Below are 26,963 nucleotides of genomic sequence, written 5' to 3'. Positions count from 1 at the left end.
GCAGATGAGGATGGTTGGTGGGAATGGAGGGCCCTCACAGCCTGAGGGGAAGAGAGCTGTTTGAAAAACAGGTGGATCTGGATCTGATACTCTCCAGCCTCCTGCCTGATGGTAGAGGGGTGGAAGAGGATTAGCAGGGTGAGATGAGGTCAATTATTCTTGACGCTGCTCTAACGACTCTGATTAGTGCAGACTTCTCATCCGCTGAGCAGTTATCCCACCATAGAGTGATCACAGCCCAGTTACCATAGAGTGATCACAGCCCAGCTACCATAGAGTGATCACAGCCCAGTTACCCCCCCATAGAGTGATCACAGCCCAGTTACCATAGAGTGATCACAGCCCAGTTACCCCCCCATAGAGTGATGGAGAACGTGAGAGTGCTGTCTGTCACAGGCCTGTAGAAGTGCAGATCTCGGCCTCAATCAGACGCAGGTCCAGGAAGCCAGACCTTCGCTTCCGCCCACAAACTTAATTCATTTTTCATTACACCACAACACAAACACAAAGCAGCCGCGCTTGATAAGCAGTGACAAACACATCTGCGTAATAAACACATTAACCTCGGCAACACACGCAACAAATCATGACGTGTTGTAAGCAGCATTCTGAGCATATTTCTGTCCTGTCAGGATTAATTGGGAGCTGTGTGTGTGTGACGAGAGTGGCAGTCTGCCGTGTGTGTGTGACGAGAGTGGCAGTCTGCTGATTGATAAAAGCCGGAGAAGGGGATATGCTCCTGTCTGTTTGCTAAAAATAAACAGAAGAAAGAGACAGAGTAAGAGAGAGAGGGAGAGAGAGAGAGATAGAGAGAGAGAGAGAGAGAGAGAGAGAGAGAGAAGATAGAAGGCTAGCATGCAAAAGCAAAATGGAGAGAGAGGGAGGGGGGGGGGGGGTAACGTGCGAGAGGGAGGGGGGGGGAGTGTCTGAGTGGAGTCTTGCGTGAGTAAGGAGTAAAGCCCCCAGCTCATCCGTCTCATTTAAGAAACGCTGTCAGAGCGGCAGTGGCGCCACCAAAGCTAGCGATTCTCGGGGAAGTGTTTATTTCTCTCTCAGCTGATTCCCTTCTGTTGAGATTAGGTCAGGCGTAGACACACACACACACACACACACGCACACACACACACACACACACATTATAATACACAATAAAGGCTTGGTTCACGCAAACCCTAAGTTATGACAGGTGGGGAATGCAGATGCATGCTCTCAAATTCAAATTCAAATTCAAATTCAAAACGCTTTATTGGCATGGCGATTCAAAACGCTTTATTGGCATGGCGATTCAAAACGCTTTATTGGCATGACGATTCAAAACGCTTTATTGGCATGGCGATTTGTGAAGAAAGTGTTGCCAAAGCATACAGTGTCTAGAACTCATCAAGACTAAATAACATATACATATATATATATATATATATACACACAAACACACACACACACACTTTAGTTTGTTATACACACACCCTCTCTCTCTCTCTCTCTCTCTCTCTTTCTCTCTCTATCTCTCACACACACACACACTTTAGTTTGTTATACACACACCCTCTCTCTCTCTCTCTCTCTCTTTCTCTCTCTCTCTCTCACACACACACACTTTAGTTTGTTATACACACACCCTCTCTCTCTCTCTCTCTCTCTCTCTCTCTCACACACACACACACACACTTTAGTTTGTTATTCACACACCCTCTCTCTCTCTATCTGTCTCTCTCTCTCTCTCACACACACACACACACACTTTAGTTTGTTATACACACACTCTCTCTCTCTCTCTCTTTCTCTCTTTCTCTCTCTCTATCTCACACACACACACACACACACACACATCCTTATCAGGTATGTCTCTCACACTGAGAAAACAGCTACTTCAAGCCTGCGCTCAGCAGCGTGTCTTGCTCAGCCTCTCTGGGGCACGATGACCCTTGAACGCATCCGCAGGAGGCCACTTAGCGCGGGCTGCTAATAACGGATCTGACCCCATTGAGAGGACCATCACACAGCCCTTCCCCGGCCTCTCACGCCGGCCTGTGTGTGTGATTGAGCCTCCATAACAGGCTTTAGGATCATCCTCTGCTCCAGCTGGGCCAGGCCAATATAACAGGCCCCCGCGTGAGTAGTTTTAAATATCTTTTGAATATTTTACCGGCTTCAAGCTGCTATATAGCGTCTTTTCTAATACTACAGCTAACTGTCTGCATATTCAGACCATTAATACTACAGCTAACTGTCTGCATGTTCAGACCATTAATACTCAGCGGGGAACTTGTCTGGGATTTGACAAGTGTGCACGGCTGCATCAGTCAATCAAGATATTTCAGGGAGAGGGGGGGCAGTTCCAGCGCACCAGTGATCTTGAGGGCTAATAATAACCACGTCCACAAACTGCTACCAGCCTGCTCATCGGTTAACACCTCCTGCTGAAACACAGACTTGCTGAGGGCCAAGATCAGGTCAGCTCATACCAAGGACAAAGTCAAGGTCATCAGCATCAGCTGCCTTTAGGACACTAATGCTAGTGCTGCAGCTGCCTTTAGGACACTAATGCTAGCGCTGCCGCTGTATATCTGTCAGTCTCAGCTATATGTACATCAGGCAGCATATGGCCTCACGTGCATATGGCCCCGCTCACAATTTGTTTGATCAACTGCCCTCTGGGAAGAGGTACAGAAGCCTGCGCTCCCGCACCACCAGACTCACCAACAGCTTCATACACCAAGCTGTTAGGATGCTGAACTCTCTCCCCCCTCCACCCTCAGCTACATAACATCCTGGACTTTGGACCCACAATGGCTGCCTTGCACTACTCCACTTGCACTACTCCACTTGCACACTTTGCAACTTGTTGTTGTTGTCCTGTTGTCCTGAAAACACTTCTGAACACACTTCTGCTGCTCTTACATAACTTGCACCACTATGCCACTTGCATACTTAGGTCAAACAGAACTACCTCAGCCATTTATTGGCCTGACTTTTGCACTATTATATTGACTGTCTACTGTATGCACAATTGCACAATTTCAACCCAAATTTTGCTGCTCTTATTTCTTCATTGTATGTGCCTTCTTATTTTTACTTTTTATATTGTTTACTTGAATGTTATGTTTGTCTGTGGACCTAATTGGTAGAATATGTCTTGTCTCCACCGTGGGATAGTGGGAAACGTAATTTTGATCTCTTTGTATGTCTTGACATGTGAAGAAATTGACAATAAAGCAGACTTTGACTTTGACACACACACGCACATGCGCACACGCACGCACACACACTTGCACTTGTATACTACATCTCCAACGATGTTCTTTATGAGCATGAAGACACACCATAGATTGGACATCTTATAGACATATTAGTTCTTTATGAGTGAGGAGACCTAAAGGACGATCACATCTGTACTCTCTGACCATCTACTGAATAGGTAGCACACCCCTCATGGCTCCTGTCAAATAGACCGTTTACAGTATGACAACACCAGCAATTAAATCCACTTATCTTGGAAAAAACATAATTAAAATAGATACAAAATCAAGAAATTAGTAGATTTTCAAGATGATTAATTATTAGCAAAACAAAACCTGTCGAATTCTACTTTGAGTTTCTTTTTTACTCCCAACAGTTTGAGAGATGAACACAAACACACTACTTCCCTTGATTCCATCCAATCAGTGGACAGCACTGGCTATGACAGGTGTCTTCACATGTACAGACCTATGGTATGGACATGCATTACAGTACATGTGCATTTGCCTTCACAGTCCTGATGAAGTAACAGAGAAGAGAATGAGAGAAGAGAGGAAAGAAGAGAATGAGAGAAGAGAGGAGAAAAGATAAAAGAGAGGAGAGAAGAGAGGAGAGGAGAGGAAAGAAGAGAATGAGAGAAGAGAGGAGGGAAGAGAAGAGAATGAGAGAAGAGAGGAGAGAAGAGAATGAGAGAAGAGAGGAGAGAAGAGAGGAGAGAAGAGAAGAGAATGAGAGAAGAGAAGAGAATGAGAGGAGAGAAGAGAGAATGAGAAGAGAGAAAAGAAGAGAATGTGAGAAGAGAAGAGAGGAGAGAAGAGAATGAGAGGAGAGAAGAGAGAATGAGAAGAGAGAAAAGAAGAGAATGAGAGAAGAGAAGAGAGGAGAGAAGAGAATGAGAGAAGAGAATGAGAGAAGGCAGTGAATAGCTAGAAAGGTCCACACAACACTTCACTCCACTCTACAACACTCTGCCCAATGACATTCCAGCACAGCAAGATAAAGCAGAGAAGAAGGGAGAGAAGATAAGAGGAGAGGAGGAGAGGAGAGGAGAGGAGGAGAGGAGGAGAGGAGAGGAGGAGAGGAGGAGAGGAGGAGAGGAGAGGAGAGGAGGAGAGGAGAGGAGAGGAGAGGAGGAGAGGAGAGGAGAGGAAGAGAGGAGAGGAGAGGAGAGGAGGAGAGGATAGGAGGAGAGGAGAGGAGGAGAGGAGAGGAGAGGAGGAGAGGAGAGGAGAGGAGGAGAGGAGAGGAGGAGGAGAGGAGAGAAGATAAGAGGAGAGGAGAGGAGGAGAGGAGGAGGGAGAGAAGATAAGAGAGGAGGAGGAGAGGAGAGGAGGAGGAGAGGAGAGGAGAGGAGGAGAGGAGAGGAGAGGAGAGGAGAGGAGGAGAGGAGAGGAGGAGAGGAGAAGAGGAGAGGAGGAGAGGAGAGGAGGAGAGGAGGAGAGGAGGAGAGGAGAGGAGAGGAGGAGAGGAGAGGAGAGGAGGAGAGGAGAGGAGAAGAGGAGAGGAGGAGAGGAGAGGAGAGGAGGAGAGGAGGAGAGGAGGAGAGGAGAGGAGAGGAGAGGAGGAGAGGAGGAGAGGAGAGGAGGAGAGGAGAGGAGAGGAGAGGAGGAGAGGAGGAGAGAGGAGAGGAAGAGAGGAGAGGAGAGGAGAGGAGGAGAGGAGAGGAGAGGAGGAGAGGAGGAGAGGAGGAGAGGAGAGGAGAGGAGAGGAGGAGAGGAGAGGAGAGGAGAGGAGAGGAGAAGAGGAGGAGAGGAGGAGAGGAGAGGAGGAGAGGAGAGGAGGAGAAGAGGAGAGGAGAGGAGGAGAGGAGAGGAGGAGAGGAGAGGAGAGGAGGAGAGGATAGGAGAGGAGAGGAGAGAAGGAGAGGAGAGGAGGAGAGGAGAGGAGAGGAGAGAGGAGGAGAGGAGGAGAGGAGAGGAGAGGAGAGAAGAGAGGAGAGTGCTATATCAAATAGTGCTATATCAAATATTTGATATAGCACTATTTGATATAGCACTATTTGATATAACACTATTTGATATAGCACTATTTGATATAGCACTATTTGATAGCTAATTGAATGTAGAATGTGACAATTCTGCTAGAATAGTTCATTCTATCTAAAATAACTTCAAATTCCACCTTAGTAAGTCCACCATCAGCGTCTGCCTATGAACATCAAACTGAAAAATATCAATATTGAGTTACTGTACATGAACTACTATGGTCTGCTCTGTGGGTCTGTGCAGTGCACTACAATGTTAGATGCTTCAGACTTGCATCCCATGAACAGCTTTCTCTGGCTCCAACACACACATGCACACGTACATTATTGCTAATTCTTTCTCATTTAATAGCTCTGGGTGGATAATCGTCCTATCAATATTTCAGATGTTAGTATACTGGAAGTGTTCATGTTAGTGTTCATGTTAGTGTTCAGTAGTGATGGGCAAATGAAGCTTTGGTGAACCACTGAACCACAGCAGTGTGAACCTAGCGACACTAGCTGAAAAGCAAAAAGATGGCCGCCACACATACATTTTTCAACATAAAAGTCCTTAGCAAACCAATATTTTTGGTTACATATACTGGTTTGGGTAAGGACTTTTCTGTTGAAAAATCTACATGTGGCAACCATATTGGATTTTTTCATTAGTGTTGCTAGCTTCACACTGCTGTGGTTTAGTGGTTCACCAAAGCTTAATTTGCCCATCACTAGTGTTCAGTGTACTGAGTGTTCATGTTACTGTAGTGTTCATGTTAGTGTACTGTGTGTTCATGTTAGTGTACTGAGTGTTCATGTTACTGTAGTGTTCATGTTAGTGTACTGAGTGTTCATGTTAGTGCACTGAGTGTTCATGTTAGTGCACTGAGCGTTCATGTTAGTGTTCATGTTAGTGTACTGTGTGTTCATGTTAGTGTACTGAAAGTGTTCATGCCGTTCAACATTAAAGGTGCGATTTGTAGGATTGTTACCGAACGTTCTGTAGGCCAAAATCAAAACACTGGTGAACGTTCTCAGGACTACCAGACGTGAGCCTCTTCTGGGTTGCCAGATGTAATGAAGACTTAGCTAACGTTAGTTGACCTGCAGCTGCTTTAAAGCAACACCAAAGAGTTCTTTATACCTTAAAATGTTTCCAAAATCGTTTCAAAATGAGACATAAGAAACTACAAATTTGACTTGCATCTGATGTCGCAATACATCGTACTTTTATAAGTCATGCAAAATATTCTACCTTGTCTGTGGACATCCTTATTTGCAAAGTCGGTGCTGGATAAACAAATAGCCTGCGTGCAACAGAGGGAAAGTTCTTTGGTGTTGCTTTAACGTTTCTCCAACCATGACCCAGCTACACATTACGGAAACAGTAAAAACAAAAAATACCTCTCTAACCAACGTAACATAGCTGAAGTTAGCGATGCAGATGAAGTTTAATTTTGGAAATTTGCCTGCCTCTAGTAGGCGTTCATGACTACAACTGACAGCTGTTGACAGTTGGCCTTTGCTAATTTGGCAACCCAAATAGGAGGACGCGCTAGCCCATTATTAATACGCTATTCTAGAATTAATCGTTCAAAACATAAACGAAAATTCCAAGAGATTCCGCCCGGTAACTCTTTTTTTTTCATGGGTTTTACAGGTTAGAGTAATGTTGTCAAATAAGCCATTACTTCAATTCATCGTGTTTCCTTACTCTCTGACAACATATGGTGATCATTTTTGGAATGGTTACAGTTTATTTTCCATTATTTCCTACATACTGGACCTTTAGTAAGGTGACACAGGTGATGAGGTGCCGCTCTGAACGTACTTCTGGATTATTATGGGATGAGGTGCCGCTCTGAACGTACTTCTGGATTATTATGGGAAACAGTTAAGTTCAGTTAAGTGTAACAGCCAAGGGAGTCAGAAAAAAGTGTGTGTGTGTGTGCATGCATGTGTTTGTGTGTGTTTGTTAGAGTAGCAGTTGCTCTTTCAAAAGTGTTTTGGACCACAACATGAGAAAGAGAGATGTGCTGAGAGAGATAGAAAAAGAGAAAGAGAGAGTGAGAGAGAGAGAGAGAGGGAGGGAGAGTGAGAGAGAGAGAGGGAGGGAGGGAGAGTGAGAGAGAGGGAGGGAGAGAGAGTTTGTGTGGTGTGTGTGTGTGTGTTTGTGTGGTGTGTGTGCGTGTTTGTGTGTGTGTGTGGTGTGTGGTGTTTGTGTGTGTTTGTGTGGTGTGTGTGTGTGTGTTTGTGTGGTGTGTGTGTGTGTGTGGTGTGTGTGTGTGTGTGTGGTGTGTGTGTGTGTATGTGTGTGTGTGTGTGTGTGTGTGTGTGTGTGTGTGTGTGTGTGTGAGTGAGAGAGAGAGAGAGGTGATTGTGGCCCCTCTCTGGGCTTGTTTGGTGACCCTCGTGGTGCTGTGGCACATTTCCATTTCACAACTCTGCTGGACGCCCCTGCTGGACGCTCCAACTACGATCACCAACACCCACAACCGCACACACACGGGCACACACACACACACACGTACACACACACACACACACATGCGCACACACACGTACAAACACACACACACGTACACACAGACACACACACACAGACACACATTTGACACTAGATTCTAGAGTGAGTTCTTGAATGTATTGATTCATACACTCAGAGATTTGCTTTAACATCCTTGGAAAAAACACTAAACACTGCAACCTATTTTTCTCTCAAAGAAAAAAGGATGTTAAAATCATTATCTTCCCTGGTCATTTCCTCCCTCTATTCATCTCTCTCTCCCTCTCATTCTCTCTCTCTCCCTCTATCTCCCTCTCCCTCTCTTTGTCTCTCTCTCTGAGTGGTGGACTGGCAGCAGTATGGGCAGCATGATGAATACGGGCTGATGGTAATTGCGGTCTTTGTCAAAGGCACACGGAGTGGTCGCCACACCCCGCGTTGAGCTGTGCCACGTTTGATTTATCGAGCACGCCGCCCGTCCCAACCTAAGCCCATGCCAAGAAGCCCGGCCGGTCAGCCAGACGAGTCCACAATGACACTGTGTTTGTTTTGTCCACATAAACGACTCAAACACTGCTACATAGACACACTCACTCACACACACACACACACACACACACACACACACACATACGCATATTCTCTGGCCGATTAAACTGAGGCCTCTTCCACATTCCAAATGTTTTCAATTCGATATAGTTAACCTTTTGCATATTCCAAAAAAATTGCGTCCAAATGACATTGTTTCCCGAAATATCCTTGTCCTCATGGTAACAAAATAAAAAACAATGTTGTACATATGCCCAGCCAGTAGGTGGCGATGTAATGGGACCACAACATATTATATTTATGTATTTATGACCACCACAACAACCATAAGTCAATCCTGGGCCAGTTTGTGTCAAACTAGCAATAATCTTACAGACAACTCAATTTCAATTCAACTAGCAAAATACATTTGCAAGTTCAAGGTTTGTAAAGACTATAGATGTGAAAATGTTTTAATAGTTTTTTTGTTTATCATAATGTGGAGTTTAGAGGTAAGTTACATTGGGGAGCTAACATTTAGCCTAACCAAGTGTAACGGATGCCAGTTAGCGCATCCGTTACACAAGCATTAGCTTGGTAGCATAGCCTAACATCAGCTTGGTAGCATAGCCTAACATTAGCTTGGTAGCATAGCCTAACATCAGCTTGGTAGCATAGCCTAACATTAGCTTGGTAGCATAGCCTAACATCAGCTTGGTAGCATAGCCTAACATCAGCTTGGTAGCATAGCCTAACATTAGCTTGGTAGCATAGCCTAACTTGTCTGCTTCAAGATACAACGGCTCATGGTGCTTGCACAGCGATCATGACGGAGGAAAAAGAAAGGCATTTTCTAACCATGTGACTTCCTTTCCGTGTGTGTTAGGGGCGGGGCAGTACCAGTGTATTCATCCTATCGCGTGTCCATATGGAGATGAAAGGGTGGCGTGCACTTGCATTTCAACAACTGTCTTCCAAAAAGTGTGCTTTAAGGCTCCTAAATTGCTGCCACCATGGGAACAAAGGCCAGCATGATATAAAACTTTTCCAGATTTTGGATTTACATTAAAAAGTTGTCTTCATGTTCTGTGTACAGTAACTTAATGAATAGATGAGAAATGCAACACAGTCAAAAAGCAAAGAGCCATCTGATGGCTGTTACAGGTGTTGTCACATGACCTCTACCTGTGGAGCATTTAGGGCCAGCGCCATGGCAACGCTGGCCGTAGGGAGGGGCTAGTAACAATAATTGATTTGTAGCAGGTTAATTGAGTTGGGGAAGAAATGTTAAGCTCAACTTAGGGAGAGGGAATGACTTTTACTCTCCGTCTCTTTCACAGGCCTTATGTCTTGAGGCGAGTGACATTCAATGAAAAGAAAAGAAAAATGTAATTATAATATTTTTTCCAGCCCTTCAATTTCTTATGCCGTGGATGCAGACATCAGGAAATGAAACTGTCCTTGCCTCTATTTTGTGTTGTTGAAAATTGAAAGATAAAAGCAGATAAAAGTATTAAAGACACGGCAGATAAAAGTATTAAATACATTTTTACCTCGTCACAAAAAGACATCCTGAAACTAACAATCTTTTGCAATAATACATTCTCACTTTGTACATAAACAAGGAGATGAACAAGGCATGGGACTTCACTTGGTGAAGTGGACCAGATTGGCGTCCCCTTACCTAAAGCATCGTGAATATCAAAAACACCTTTCAAGGAGAGAGCGGATAAAAATGAATTGTTCTCAGGGGAGATGGACGGCAGAGAACTTGACAGGCGTGTGGCGGCGGAACACCATCTGATCCCTGTGCCAGCTGGTCACTGGCGTCCCAAGCTCCTATCGTGTGAGGACGAGGACCATGCCCGTGAGTGAGTGATTAGCATCGGGACAAGGGGTTGTGAACGCGTGGAGAAACTGGCGTCCAGCCCTCACGTCTCAGGGGATGCCAGGCAAATTAACCTCCCACCTGTCACAGCACTGCCCCATACAATTCAATTTCTCTGCAGCTCACAGACAGACAGAACTCACAAGCACAACTCTCCTCTCTCACACACACACACACACAGAGAACACACAAGCACAACTCTCCTCACACACACACACACACACACACACACAGAACACACAAGCACAACTCTCCTCACACACACACACACACAGACAGAACACACAAGCACAACTCTGATTTGCTCTGTGTTCTGTGCTGGCTTGTTTGCTATGGAGATGTTGTCACATTTAACATCACTAGTTGAACAGATACTGATGGTGAGATGTTGACACATTTAGTTGAGCAGATACTGATGGAAAAACACTACTGCTGTTTTCAGCAGCTGCTGGGAACACAATGTTATTTGTTATTGGACCATGTGAGGGAGAAACAACTCCTCCCCTGCCCTCCCTCCCCTAGATAATGAGCCAGCGCTGCCTGTAATAAAGCTTAATGACCTGGGCTGTGCTTCAGTAGTCTACTTGACCTACTTCTGGGAATGTATTATTTTGGAATGGGTTGGCCGGCGCTAAAGGCTTAAAATCTTGCTATGAGGAACTGAGTCCTGCAGCATGGGCTACCGTAGGCCTCTTCAGTACAGAGCAGCATTCAGCTGCAGGCTAGTCCTCTACACTGTAAAAAGTTTAACGTAAAATTTACAGCAACTTGCTGGCAGCAAATAACCAGCAAGTTGCTGTATTTCACTCTACAGTACACCTACTGTATATGAAATCACAGTACCTATGCCTGATACTGTAAATGCAAACCACAGTAGTACTACCAGTGCTGTAATGTATACAGTATTGAATTGTCTACCGTATTTTTAATCACAGTACTTATGGATCATACTGTAACTTAGTACAGTAGTAATACCAGTGCTGTAATATTATATACAGTAATTTTGGGAAATTCATATCCTGCTTTATCTACAGCCAGGATAAATTTGACTAGGCCTAGGTATGGTTTAGGCTACACAAACTTGCATAAATAACCATTGACAACTTGTTATCAGTTTGAAAAGCAAGTACATAGTACATTTATTCACTTTTTTTCCGTTTAGAAATTCTCATGTGCTGCATCCTAACGTTAGACCAACGGTTGCAGTCAGCCTGATCCACCACCAGTAGCAGAGTGAAGCAGCACCTAGCAGAAATAGAAGAAAAAAAGATAAACAGTGTTAGATAACAATTTTCAACTGAAACTGAAGGCTACTTACAAGTGAAACTTTAGAATAATCATTTATATATATACTGTATGTTTTTTGAGTTTACTGTCAAAATGCCAGGCTGAAGATGGTGTTAGCATAACTCAGTTTCGCAAGGTATATTTAGCTGCTAACGTTAGCCAGCTGGGTGAGCTCATTGATGATGTTTGCTTGCAGCAACACATATGGCAGCAACAGCCATTCGCGCTGTTCGTCCGAACAACGGTTAATGATAGTCAGATGTGACTTAAAGTTAACTTATATCAATATTGCTAAAGTTAGCCTATTAAACTCACAAAACCGTACATGATTACGATGAGTTAACGTTACATAAGTTAGCTGGTAGCAGCTAAACCTCCATGTTAACGTTAACCAGCAGCACATCATCTTCAGCCTAACATTGTGACAGTAACATACTAGGCCTAGCACTACTAGCGAATGTTTTATATAAATTATATGAATATAATAAACTGTAACTTACTGAGAACTAAGGTAGGCCTAATATAAATGAGACTGCCAAAACGTTAACGTAACATAAAACATTAACATTAATGCCACCTTCACAGCAACGGCAACTATGATAGCTAGCCTAACGTTACTTACTTAGTTGATCCAACAAGCATGGATGAGTTTGTAAGTTAGACAGTACAACGTACATAGACTGTACACATGCCCGAATTTAATGTAGTACAATTTCACAATGAAACATTAACGTTACATAAATAAATGCTTGCTTACCATTAAGGTGGAGCTGCGAACTTGACAGAGTGCTGAACACCGTTGGTCTGACTGACTGAACTGTTGCTCAAAAATGATCTCCCGCCGCCGGACAGTTCAAACGTCGTCGCGCGGTGCACGTTTCAATCACCACGTCAAGATTTCCCAGTAAACCATAAATCCATGACTTTTCAATATCTTTTCAAAATGATGATTTGGATGGAAAATCAACATAATATCAATGTCACCTTGCTATCTGGGAGCTTAACTTTGTATTTATGTGCAAAAAGAAAACAGAAAACCCCAACTGATTTTCCGCCATGTTTTTTCAAAATTTTCAAAAAGCTGACAAGTGAGGGAGGAGTCAGATTTATTACTGTTATGATTCGCAGCAAATTTTTATTACTGTAGTTTGACCATAATTCATAGCGAAACTACAGCAACATACTGTATTCACAAATACAGTACACATTTTTCTCAAAAACAGCAGTGATGCTGTGAAAATCACAGAATCTTGTTACAGTGTACTCTATGGTACAAAGCAGCATTCAGCTGCAGTCTAGTCCTCTACTCTATGGTACAGAGCAGGATCAGGGGCAGGCTAGTCTCTATGGTACAGAGCAGGATTCAGCTGCAGGCTAGTCCTCTGTTCTATGGTACAGAGCAGGATTCAGCTGCAGGCTAGTCTCTATGGTACAGAGCAGCATTCAGCTGCAGGCTAGTCTCTATGGTACAGAGCAGCATTATTCAGCTGCAGGCTAGTCTCTATGGTACAGAGCAGCATTCAGCTGCAGGCTAGTCTCTATGGTACAGAGCAGCATTCAGCTGCAGGCTAGTCCTCTGTTCTATGGTATGTTTTCATATGTGAGGGCCACACTGATGCATCAACCTTCCAAATATACCCTTCCTTCAGAAAACATGTTTTACTGCTGATGTGATGTACACAGCTGGACACATGAGTAAAGTGGACATGAGAAAAGCTTCACTATTGTTAGTTCACTTCACATTCCTGATATTTGCATAAAGACATAAAAGCATAATACATAAAAGCATAACAGAAGAGCTTGTTTGGCGAGGTATCTGGCCATGGTCCTGAAGGACATTGCGGAATCGGAATCGACTGTGCAGGCAGGAGTCGGGCAGGATTCTGCCTCCTTATTACACCTCCTTATTCTTTCACTATGGAAAATAGGAGGCGCAAGGGGAGGTGGTGGGTTGCGAGCGGAGTAACACCGATGCTGCAACTGGTGGAGCGGAGTAACACCGATGCTGCAAGTGGTGGAGCGGAGTAACACCGATGCTGCAACTGGTGGAGCGGAGTAACACCGATGCTGCAACTTCTGGAGCGGAGTAACACCGACGCTGCAACTGGTGGAGCGGAGTAACACCGACGCTGCAACTGGTGGAGCGGAGTAACACCGACGCTGCAACTGGTGGAGCGGAGTAACACCGATGCTGCAACTTCTGGAGCGGAGTAACACCGACGCTGCAACTGGTGGAGCGGAGTAACACCGATGCTGTAACTTCGGCAGGTAGTCATTGCGAGCGGAGTAACACCGATGCTGCAACTTCGGCAGGTAGACGCCGAATAAGCACCTGACTGATTGAAGAAGGAGGCGTGGCAAATTCCGTCACGCTCCTCCCGAACTTCCGTTTCTAAACGCCATTTGTTGGTAAGTTCTCCATTATGTGTGTGTGTGTGTGTTGTACCTTCGTAGGCAATCGAAGATTATTTATCGTTTATATTATATTTATTTATTATTTTACATAAAAAAGCATAAAGAAGACATTCCCTTGCTACATCCTTGAGAATAGTCAGTAGATTGTTACGAACAGATTCTGACACACACACATACACACACACTATAACATATCACACCATTTTCACACACACACATACACACACACACACACATACACACACACACTATAACATACCACACCATTTTCACACACACTGTGCGAATATCCCGCTCCTCGCTCAGGTGGCTGTCCACTCGGCCGCTCCTCCGCTCCACTTCAAAATCCTCCCGCTCCAGTGAAATCGCTCCACACTCACTCCAATTTAAAAGAGGGAGAAATAATCTACAAGCCGAATTGTCACCTTAGAAAACTTAAATCCCAAAGAACTAAGAGAAACGGCAATGTCACTCATAGAACAAGTATTGTAAAAGAGCCTAATGCAACACCGACAGTGCAACAACGAACAAGCTTGCCAACGTCAATACACATAAGCCTAAAACTACAGGAATATGTGGGATTAATTGCCTAAATAATACAGGTTTAGCATCCGAGTTTACTTCAGCCTTACTTAAAGCATAGGCTATTCAAATTACTCACGTTTTATTTTGCTCTCCGTAGCACGCTCCTGTTTCTGCGAAACTCTGTCTTCTTCAATTCCAAAATAAATCTCACTGGAACAGTGTCACCACATAGTTGTTCTGGCTCTACATTGTTAGTATCTAGTCGAACAAAGCTCTGGCTATGCCTAATCCGTTACAATTATGGCCAATATGATTGTTTTGAATTGTAGCGGTTACACATGGTCACACTATGACGACCGTGAGTTCAGGGTGGAGATGCCTCACACTCGTGGCGTGAGCGCTATCAGAGCGAAAAAGGAGTGGGACAGAGCGGCCCCTCCGGCCTCTGAACAAAAAAGCGCTCGGCGCTCCAGCACAATCCCATCCACTCCGCTCCCCACTTACTCACGCTCCGCTCACTAGCTCTGCACACATACAGCACACACACTATAACGTACCACACCATTTTCACACACACACACACACACACACACTATAGCATACCACACCATTTTCACACACACACACACACATACACACACACTATAGCATACCACACCATTTACACACATACACACACTATAACATGCCACACCATTTACTGTACACACACACACACACACACAGACACTATAGCATACCACACCATTTTCACACACACACACACACACACACAGACACTATAGCATACCACACCATTTTCTTCTAATATGCGGATAGATGTACTGAATGGTAATGATGAATATTGATTATGTTCTAATGGAGACAATCGGCTTCAAGTTGCCATTGATTCTGGACAAGATATGGCAGCAGAAAATCTGTTATGGCTTAGCTGCTTTGAATTGTTTATTTGATGTGCAAGCAAAGTGAGAAAAAGCGGAGAGAAGGCGTCTGATAAACGCCTCAGCATTGGCTTCGTTTTCATCTCTGTGTTCTTCTCCTCTAATATGATGCCACTGAACGTTACGTCACCATCAAGGTCATTGTGCTTGTCTGCAGATGGCCCTCTCAGTGCACTACTTACAACTAGTCTTACTGATCCTATCACTTACCACCTGTCTTAAACTGACACTCAACTGTTAAAAACAGCACTCACTGATGCACTTATTCATACTGTACTCTACCGTTTTTTAAATGGTCCTAAAATTGTTGAGAGAATTGCTTTAAAACTTAAACTGTTACCATGTTGTTAGTCACTTTTGTTAAAAATGCGTCAGCCAAATGTAATGTAATGTAATGATACTCAGTGTTAATTAAGCTATCACAGATGCTAAAGGACACACAACTAAACAACAAAACAAACACAAAAAAGATCATTCAGTGGCCATTCTGCGGGTGTAGACCTCCCCCAAGGCTGAATGCTGAGAGTGTAGGCTTCCCCCAAGGCTGAATGCTGCAGAGCATATGAAGCTTGACTAGTCACAGTGAAACCACATTTTTGGAATTTTATGAAAATCAGCCATACGCTTTTGTGTTTAATCCTACACACCTCACAGAAAATTAAATGAATACATTTCTGCTGAGAGAACATTGTTAATTTATGTATCCAGGCCCTGGAATCATTCCATTTGTCCGCATGGCTTTGGAGGAAGGAGGAGATCAGATATGAAGTTTTGCCTGGAGCTGTGGGAGTGATATCATCAGCTCAGCCTACACTTGTTTCTCTGTTTCTCTCTCTCTCTCTCTCTCTCTCTCTCTCTCTCACACACACACACACACACCACACACACACACACACACACCACATACACACACACCACATACACACACAAACAGACAGACACAAACACACACACACACACACACCACACACACACACACCACATACACACACAAACAGACAGACACACACACACACACACACACACACACTCTTTCCCTCTCCCCATCTCAGACACAGCGGGATTATCTAATGGAAAGCCGGTATGGAAAGGTCTACCAGTCCAGTGGTCAAATCAGCGTCTTGCTTCATCTTTACTTATTATGAAGATGCATGTTTTGTGTTGAACACTATTGTGGAGTGAGTACATTGCATTATGTCAGAAATGGTTAGAAGCGTCCCTTGGCCTTAGTCAACACACCGAGCCAGACACAGTTAGAAGCGTCCCTTGGCCTTAGTCAACACACCGAGCCAGACACAGTTAGAAGCGTCCCTTGGCCTTAGTCAACACACCGAGCCAGACACAGTGCACCACACCAAAGTATAAAGAATAAAACTGCAAAACACATTTGCTTCAAATGTACAGTTTTCCTGGACTATGGTGTGTGAAGCCCTCTGGAAACCCCCATGACTCGTTGTCTCTCTCTTTCACACACACACACACACACACTGGCACACACCACAGACACAGACACACACACACACACACACCACACACACACACACACACACCACAGACACACACACACACACACGTACACATACACACCACAGACACACACACAAGAGAGATGTTCCTCTACGTATCCAAGGGAACACAAAGTATCAACAAAGAGGACTCTCTCTCTATCTCCATCTCTCTCTGTCTATCTCCTCTCTCTCTCTCTCTCTCTCTCTCTCTCTCTCCTGACATGAGAGCATTGCGAAGCCTGAATCCTTTTAGGTGGGCTGAATAATTCACAGTCCAAACTGTGGCGAATGCGCCGACCACAACAAACAAGCCCAAAATGAGGCTGTGCTCCGCTGCAGCGTGTGGGAACGAGTGAGTATCAGGGGGTGGGGGGTGGGGGCTCTTATCTTCCAGGAAGGTCAAGGAAGTTCAGAACAGATAGCACTTGCTAAATTGCTTTTTCGGAATGATAAACAGCAGGTGCCAAAGGCCAACCTCTTGAAAAGGAGACTTTAAACTTTCTACTTTTTTGCGCTTTCGATTTGTGTTTATCATAAATAGCTCTAACATCTCTTTACACCCACCCCCACACACACACCCACACACACAAATAAAAATACATACTGCCACACAACTCAACCTTTGAATAATTCACCATGAGCCCATTCCACTGAGGAGCAGGGGACCATGAGCCCATTCCACTGAGGAGCAGGGGATTGTGGGCACATTTCTGTCGCAGTCCTGTGCTCCCGTCACGTCCATTAAAATGACCTCGCTGTCACGCCTGATCCAAACCGTGCGGCGCGGCGGAATGGAGTCCCACAGCGTTCCAGCGGGAGCCATCTCGCACCCCCGTGCACTTTGCACACACACACACACACCCCATGCACTTTGCTCTTTCCAGCAACCGATGAAGAGTAACTCATGTGTGAGCACCATGGGTTCAGAGCGGCACACTCTCCACACCCAGCTAACGGCTAACGGCACACTCTCCACACCCAGCTAACGGCACACTCTCCACACCCAGCTAACGGCACACTCTCCACACCCAGCTAACGGCTAACGGCACACTCTCCACACCCAGCTAACGGCACACTCTCCACACCCAGCTAACGGCACACTCTCCACACCCAGCTAACGGCTAACGGCACACTCTCCACACCCAGCTAACGGCACACTCTCCACACCCAGCTAACGGCTAACGGCACACTCTCCACACCCAGCTAACGGCACACTCTCCACACCCAGCTAACGGCACACTCTCCACACCCAGCTAACGGCTAACGGCACACTCTCTACACCCAGCTAACGGCTAACGGCACACTCTCCACACCCAGCTAACGGCTAACGGCACACTCTACACCCAGCTAACGGCACACTCTCCACACCCAGCTAACGGCACACTCTCCACACCCAGCTAACGGCTAACGGCACACTCTCCACACCCAGCTAACGGCACACTCTCCACATCCAGCTAACGGCACACTCTCTACACCCAGCTAACGGCTAACGGCACACTCTCCACACCCAGCTAACGGCTAACGGCACACTCTCCACACCCAGCTAACGGCTAACGGCACACTCTCCACATCCAGCTAACGGCACACTCTCCACACCCAGCTAACGGCTAACGGCACACTCTCCACACCCAGCTAACGGCACACTCTCCACACCCAGCTAACGGCTAACGGCACACTCTCCACACCCAGCTAACGGCACACCCAGCTAACGGCTAACGGCACACTCTCCACACCCAGCTAACGGCATACTCTCCACACCCAGCTAACGGCTAACGGCACACTCTCCACACCCAGCTAACGGCTACGGCACACTCTCCACACCCAGCTAACGGCACACTCTCCACACCCAGCTAACGGCACACTCTCCCACTACTCCACAGTAGTCCTCTTGGGGGGGGGCAGGAGCCGCTGACCCCCGCTTAATTTGGCTTCACCCTGCCATGTGCACAGCACAGAATAAATCCAGGTCAACAGTTATAATTAGCCTATGGGCGGCAGGTGACCGCAGCAAATGCCTCCGGGCAGATCGAGAAAAGAATGTGTGTGTTTTACATCGAGAAAAGGATGTGTGTGTTACTGTCAAGGGGAAGAGGAGGAGAACCAGAGAGAGAGAGAGAGAGAGAGAGAGAGAGAGAGAGAGAGAAGGAGAGAGAGAGAGGTGGTGGAAAAGAGTGAGCGGATGAGAATAAGACAGAAGGGTAGAGGAAGGGAGCAGGAAACAGATAAAAAAGGGAACAGGAAAAGGAATACAAACGGGAGAGAATGAATGGAAATGAGAGAGAGAGAGAGAGAGAGAGAGAGAGAGAGAGAGAGAGAGAGTAAGAGTGTTGTGTTGACGCACTCTCACTCATACAGACCTGACACTCTCACTCATACTCTCACTCATACAGACCTGACACTCTCACTCATATAGATCTGACACTCTCACTCATATAGACCTGACACTCTCACTCATACAGACCTGACACTCTCACTCATATAGACCTGACACTCTCACTCATACTCTCACTCATATAGACCTGACACTCTCACTCATACAGACCTGACACTCTCACTCATACAGACCTGACACTCTCACTCATATAGACCTGATGCTCTCACTCATACAGACCTGACACTCTCACTCATATAGACCTGACACTCTCACTCATACAGACCTGACACTCTCACTCATATAGACCTGACACTCTCACTCATACTCTCACTCATATAGATCTGACACTCTCACTCATACAGACCTGACACTCTCACTCATACAGACCTGACACTCTCACTCATATAGACCTGACACTCTCACTCATACTCTCACTCATACAGACCTGACACTCTCACTCATACAGACCTGACACTCTCACTCATACAGACCTGACACTCTCACTCATACTCTCACTCATATAGACCTGACACTCTCACTCATATAGACCTGACACTCTCACTCATACAGACCTGACACTCTCACTCATACAGACTCTCTCTCTCAGAGACACTCTCACCAATTTTACTGCAACAGTTGTCCAGGCAACACTGCAATTATTCTAATGACCATAAGGAAGCTTAAAGAGACTCAGAGCTGAAAGAGCAACCCCACGGACACAGGCAGTGTGTGTGTGTGTGTGTGTGTGCGTGTGTTGTTGTGTGTGCCTATGAGCACTAATTTGAATGTGCAGCCCACACTACAGTACAGCTACCGGCCAGTGTGGAAACCAGGTAGTAAAAACAGGCGCTAATGTCAACATTTGTTTATGTACTGACACACCAGGTGGTAAAAACAGGCACTAATACATTTGTTTATGTACTGACACGTCAAAGAGGACAGTGTAGCTGCACTGCAAAAAAATGAAATCTAATCAAGTGTTATTTACATAATAAGATCATTGTTTTTAGTATAAATACCAAGTGTTATTCACCTTATAATAAGATCATTGTTTTTAGTATAAATACCAAGTGTTATTCACCTTATAATAAGATAATCATTTTTAGTATAAATACCAAGTGTTATTCACCTTATAATAAGATCATTGTTTTTAGTATAAATACCAAGTGTTATTCACCTTATAATAAGATAATCATTTTTAGTATAAATACCAAGTGTTATTAACCTTATAATAAGATCATTATTTTTAGTATAAATACCAAGTGTTATTAACCTTATAAAAAGAACATTGTTTTTAATATAAATACCAAGTGTTATTAACCTTATAAGAAGATCATTGTTTTTAATATAAATACACTTACCTACAGTAGTTCCCTCTTGTTAAATCCTTTGACTTTGACTTTGACTTATTGTAAGGAGTCTTATCGAGACATCTGCTCAATGCACTGACAGGCAAATGCTTGTTTTCATGATGAGACATCTTAAAATCAAGTTCAAGTTCAAGTTGTCAGTATTATCATGTACTCATAAATAAGCATTTATCAGCATTGAAATGTATTGTGCTCAAGTGCCCATTCAATTTCAAGAATACGTTACAAATACTATACAAAATAGGAAGACGAGAGAAGAAGGAAGAGGGTAAGACTAAGTGCCATTATGTGGGGATTTCCAAGGACGGTTCAGCATCATGATGACTTGCAGGTAGAAACTCCCTGTATCTGCTTGTATCGTCTGCCAGAAGGCAGGAGGGTGAAAAGACAGTGGCTGGGATGACTGGGGTCAGAGACTCTACGCTTGGCCTTTCTTCTGCAGCGCTGGCAGTAGAGGTCCTGCATGGATGGTAACTCAGTCCTTGTAATGCGCTGCGCTGATCTGACAACTCTTTGTAGCGATTTTCAATCCTGGGCAGTGCTGTTACCATACCGGTCAGTGGCTGCACAATCATATGTGACCAGTGAGTACAACATAGGGCTTAACACACAACCCTGTGGAGCACCAGTGCTGAGTGTTAGACTGGAGGAGGTGATGTTACCTAGCCGTACTGCCTGTGGCCTGCCTGTTAGGAAGTTTCGTATCCAGCTGCACATGGAGGGACTGATGTTCAGCTCTTGTAGTTTCATGATGAGCCTAGATGGTACTATGGTGTTGAAGGTGGAGCTGAAGTCGATAAAGAGCATCCGTACGTACGTGTTGTTCTGATCCAAGTGAGAGAGAGCAGTATTCAGGGCCAAAGCTACAGCATCATCTGTAGATCTGTTAGATAAGTAAACTGGAGTGGGTCTAATACAGTAGACAGACAGGATGTAATGTGGTCTTTGACTAACCTCTCAAAGCACTTCATCACAACAGAGGTCAGAGCAACAGGGCGGTAATCATTTAGACAGCTCACTGATGGTTTCTTAGGGACTGGGATGATGGTGGCCCTCTTAAAGCATGTGGGGGCGACAGACTGTAGCAGTGAGAGGTGGAGGATGTCTGTGAATACCTCTTCCAGTTCAGAAGCACAGGCCTTATGAAGACGCCCCGGGATGTTGTCAGGTCCTGGAGCTTCATGTACATTCACTCTTCTGAAGGATTTGCACACATCTGTCACAGATACCTGAAAAGGGCAGCAGTCTTGCTCTAACAGTACCTCTGACGTGGTGGGTGTCCCAAACCAGGCATAGAAAGAGTTCAGCTCCTCTGCAAGACAGACAGAGGTCGCATCTGCTCTGCTTTGTAGTCAGTAATCCTTAGCCCTCAGCAGTGGTCCTTAGCCCACTCCACATATCCCTGGTGTTGGATCCTGTGTAATATGACTCCACTTTTTCTCTGTACTCTCTTGGCCAATAAAATGGATTTGCTTTTTATACTGAACACAATACCAACTTGATCTTGATTAATTGCTCTTGGCTAGATTTTATTAGATAAGCAGTTTGATATTAAATTACAGTTTGTCATATTTGATTTTTAAAAGCGTCATGGAAACAGCATCATTATAACTTTGTTGTCTGTGTGTGTTGTTGTGTGTTTTTTGAAATTAGTAACATGTTTTGTCCAAGTCATTAAATGTACATTACTTTGTGCTGGTCAGTATTAATGAATGGCATTGTGATTAGTGTGTCATTCAAATTAGGGTGTGTGTGTGTGTGTGTGTGTGTGTGTGTGTGTGTGTGTATGTCTGTGTGTGTGTGTGTGTGTGTGTGTGTGTGTGGGAACAGACCATGGGGAGGTCTTAGAACTGTCACCAGAGAATTCCATTCAACTTTGTTGCCCTACCCAAGTGCATAGCGGCATTCTAGATAAATACTTTCAAGACAGTGCTGCTCATTAAAGGCTTGCTTGCTTTCTTCCAGGTATAGAGTTTCAACTTTCATGAACTTCTGAAGCATTTAAGAGTGTAAATAAATGCAAATGAAGCGAATATAAAACAGTGCTCCTGGGCGAGATGCTTAATAATGATGCATATGCCCCAACCGGGCGCAGAAAAGCCTGCTTTAGATCCACAGCCAGTTAATCAGCAAAAACAGAGGCTTAAACTCCTCCTCTGGCTTAACCAAGCATGAAGTCAGACTGAGCCATCGATGTACATACTAATGGGATTTATTTATTATTTATCATTAATGCATGCTGGGTGTTTGTTTTCTGTTTTGCAAGTGAACAGCCATCCTGCAACAGCAAAACAAGGTGACAAAACAGACCTCAGAACTGTGAGTTTTACACCAAGCAGTGTCCATGTAGCACATCCTTTATCATCTTCAGGATCTGAAGATGCCCCTCCCCTCCTCTCATGGGCCTAAAGGTGTTTAAGCTAAATGGTACTGGAAAGGGGTAAATAAATCATGTCTCTCTCACTCAACAAGGTCCAATGTTCAATACGCAATTTTTAATGTTCCATTTGGTGACTTTGACTTTGTTCAACATTGAAGTGTTGCATGGCAATGTTTTGTCTGTTGACTTAAAATTACAATGATACACAAGACCCATTACTCACGTTCAGTAGCCATCATCAAGAAATATCAGACCTCTAAGCAATGGGTTGTTTGATGGCCCACTTTCGACCAAAATATGTGTGTTTGAAGTTCATATCTGAAATGAATCATTCATGCCTTTTCAGTTCTGCACTGACTATTTTCTATGCTTCAGCATTTAGCAGACACTTCTACTGAAGCCAGGTGGACCGTGCCCTAAGCAGTGTTGCTGAAGCCAGGTGTGTGTGTGTGTGTGTGTGTGTGTGTGTGTGTGGACCATGCCCTAAGCAGTGTTGCTGACCACCACTACCCCACGCTTGCGCAACCCACCTCTCTTGTCCAGGCTGTGCTTGTGGTTGTCGTCGGTCTTCTTGAGGCTGTCACAGAGTGTGTGCGAGCCGAAGCCTCCCCCGCTGCTGTAGCCGTCCTCGCCCTTGCAGTCGTCCAGCATCCCGCCCCCCCCGCCGTGCAGCTGGTTGTGCATGGGCTGCGTGCCGACCCCCGCGTGCTCGTCCTCGTCGCAGTCGTAGTCGTCCAGGATGGGCGTCTCGCGGATGGGCATGCCGATGACTGAGCCGTGCGGGTGCAGCGGGCGTGACGACCCGCGGAAGGAGGACGAGTCTCCGCCGCCAGCGCCAGCGCGTCCCTGCGGGCCCAGCAGCACGGACGGGATGTAGTGGATCTCGTGCGTGGCCTCGGTGCTCGCGCTCTTCTGGGGGACGCGCCGGCGCTTGCACCAACGGTGACGAGTGTACAGCACCAACGTGAAGAGCAGGATGAGCAGCAGCAGCGCAATCAGGCCTCCCTGAGAAGGAGAGAGAGAAGGAGAGAGAGAGAGAGAGAGAGAGAGAGAGAGAGAGAGAGAGAGAGAGAGAGAGAGAGAGAGAGAGAGAGAGAAGGAGAGAGAGAGAAAAGGAGAGAGAGGATTATTTTTTTGCATTCTTCTTTGTGAATTATTTGCTGTGTCTAAACAATCATGCTGTTTATATGAGAGACTAGAGACGTGAGAGAGAGAGAAAGAGAGAGAGAAATGGAAAAAAGAGACTCAGGACTAAAGCATAGCAATGAGCCAAGAGTTCTACTACTACACACACTGCTGTTTGTATTCCCAATGGACAGAACACACACACACACACACACACACACACACGTTCACAGACACACACACACACACACTGAGCCTGAGACATCTTTCACCCACAGCTTGTTCTATTGCAAAGCACATCAAAGACACACAAAGACACACACACAGACACACACACACACACACACACACACACACACACGCATACACACAAACCTTGAGTGAGTAACTCTTAAATGCATGGCTGCAGACAGGGCTTTATAACAGATCGAGGGGGGGTTATGTTGCACTTTGAGTGCAGTGTCCATGACATCCAAAAACATCAGAAGAACAATCAGCAGTGACAAGCCCGACAGCCAAACATAAAACAACTCTCTCTCACACACACACACACACACAGCCTGACAGCCAGACATAAAACAACACACAAGTGGGTCACCGCTTGATGAGGGTATATTAAACACAGACTGACAGTGGAGGAGAAGGTGAAGAATAGAGAAAAGGAGAGAGAGAGAGAGAGAGACACAGAAAGATAGAGAGAGAGAGTTGCATCTCCATTCCCAGAATGCATTGCGAGCTGCGTTGATACATAAAGAGAAGATGGGGGTTATTCATCACAGAGTTTAAAATTCCATCTTCATGAGGAAAAACAAACCCTCCTCAAATTACGACTCACACACTGTGGGGCGTCCATAAATCACCGTGGCGACGGCGAGATGGGCACTCAAGATGGTGCGAGACACAACCATGGACAAACGAGTTCATTAATCTCAAATAGTGGTGGCAGCGTCTGAAAATAAACTCCCAGGTTCCAACTCCACCACGGCAACACAAGACAAAAGAGTGTGGGCATGGCGATGACAAGTCCCATGAGTCCCAATATGCAGCCATAAGAGCTACGAGATGCAGCCATAAGAGCTACGAGATGCAGCCATAAGAGCTATGAGATGCGGCCGAGTCCCAATATGCAGCCATAAGAGCTACGAGATGCAGCCATACGAGCTACGAGATGCGGTCGAGTCCCAATATGCAGCCATAAGAGCTACGAGATGCGGCCGAGTCCCAATATGCAGCCATAAGAGCTATGAGATGCGGCCGAGTCCCAATATGCAGCCATAAGAGCTATGAGATGCGGCCGAGTCCCAATATGCAGCCATAAGAGCTACGAGATGCAGCCATACGAGCTACGAGATGCGGTCGAGTCCCAATATGCAGCCATAAGAGCTACGAGATGCGGCCGAGTCCCAATATGCAGCCATAAGAGCTATGAGATGCGGCCGAGTCCCAATATGCAGCCATAAGAGCTATGAGATGCGGCCGAGTCCCAATATGCAGCCATAAGAGCTATGAGATGCGGCCGAGTCCCAATATGCAGCCATAAGAGCTATGAGATGCGGCCGAGTCCCAATATGCAGCCATAAGAGCTAGGAGATGCGGCCCGTAACTCACTGCCCCATCTGTGCAGCTGAAGGTGCATCTACCCACTTATACTACTGACAAAAAGTTAGGTGATGAATTAGACATGCAACCTTTATATCATTTATAGATACTTACATCTAAATATACGTTTTTATTTACACAACTATATCATTTTTATTTACATATCTATATCATTTTAATTTACATATCTATATCATTTTTAATTTACATATCTATATAATTTTTAATTTACATATCTATATCATTTTTATTCGAGCAGTGTGTCAGGTGTGGGCCCCCAGTATGCTTTATAACTTATCCCCCAAATATAGAAACAGAGAGGTCCTGATTGGACTTTATTTTTAAATAATGACTTGAGGTGCTAATTGATACAAATACAATAGTAAACTGCAGTTTGGAGTATCGGCACACAAGCTCCCCTTTCCTCCTTTTTTATTAGAGTTTCAAGCCTCAGCTCTTCTGGCCTGACGTCGTCATGCTCAATTCTAGTCAGAACTAGAGTCTGATACCTCTCCATTGGGATGTGATCATTCTAGTCAGAACTAGAGTCTGATACCTCTCCATTGGGATGTGATCATTCTAGTCAAAACTAGAGTCTGATACTGCTCCATTGGGATGTGATCATTCTAGTCAGAACTAGAGTCTGATACCTCTCCATTGGGATGTGATCATTCTAGTCAGAACTAGAGTCTGATACTGCTCCATTGGGATGTGATCATTCTAGTCAGAACTAGATTCTGATACCTCTCCATTGGGATGTGATCACTCTAATCAGTATATGAGTCTGATACTGCTCCATTGGGATGTGATCATGGGTCATGATTCAACCGATACAGGGATTCTTCTTCTCCACAAATGCCTTAACATTGTTTTCTGGTTATTGCGCTGTCAATATCTTGTACAACAGACGTGATAGCGAAATCTAAATGTCTACCTTTTAGCAACAGCGTTTTTGTCAGAAAGAACAGTGAAAAATAAAGAACTTTTTATTTAAATGTCCCTTACATAGACATTGCACCATACTGAAAGCTAATATTTTGTCACTACATCTGTCCGCAACCTACATCTGTCCTCTGTCAAACACAGTTGCATTTTCAGCTCTGAACAAAACTGGTCAGGAGTTCTGGTCCGAACCGTGACTCCGAACAGCTCTGGTTCACAGAGCGAACTTCCCGACATCAAATACAGCGCCTTATCAGTCTGATGAGCTGAGGCTCCAAATGTAACTTCTTCATCAGTCTGATGAGCTGAGGTGATGATACTCCTTGCCATTTTTTACAGCTTTACTTTTTTATCCAGCACCTATTTTTGGAT

The 26,963-nt window shown here is 45.0% G+C and overlaps 1 protein-coding gene across 4 annotated transcripts in view; it reads right to left on the bottom strand.

Annotated features, from left to right (window-relative positions):
* Positions 1-26,963, bottom strand: part of LOC121679669 (astrotactin-2-like) — a 542,058-nt gene that overhangs the window by 398,697 nt on the left and 116,398 nt on the right. For all 4 annotated transcript variants that reach the window (XR_006021382.1, XM_042058566.1, XM_042058564.1 and 1 more), the window contains one exon: positions 23,456-23,930. Coding sequence is in view for 3 of the 4 variants with exons in the window: in XM_042058566.1 (XP_041914500.1) it covers positions 23,456-23,930 (475 nt within the window). In the remaining variant the exon portion in view is untranslated. The remainder of the gene's footprint in view (positions 1-23,455; positions 23,931-26,963) is intronic.

The sequence above is a fragment of the Alosa sapidissima genome, chromosome 13 (genome assembly GCF_018492685.1).
Source record: "Alosa sapidissima isolate fAloSap1 chromosome 13, fAloSap1.pri, whole genome shotgun sequence".
In the NCBI taxonomy this organism is placed as follows: domain Eukaryota; kingdom Metazoa; phylum Chordata; class Actinopteri; order Clupeiformes; family Clupeidae; genus Alosa; species Alosa sapidissima.
The sequence above is the reverse complement of the archived record's forward strand: the minus strand, read 5'-3'. Positions and strand labels throughout refer to the sequence as shown.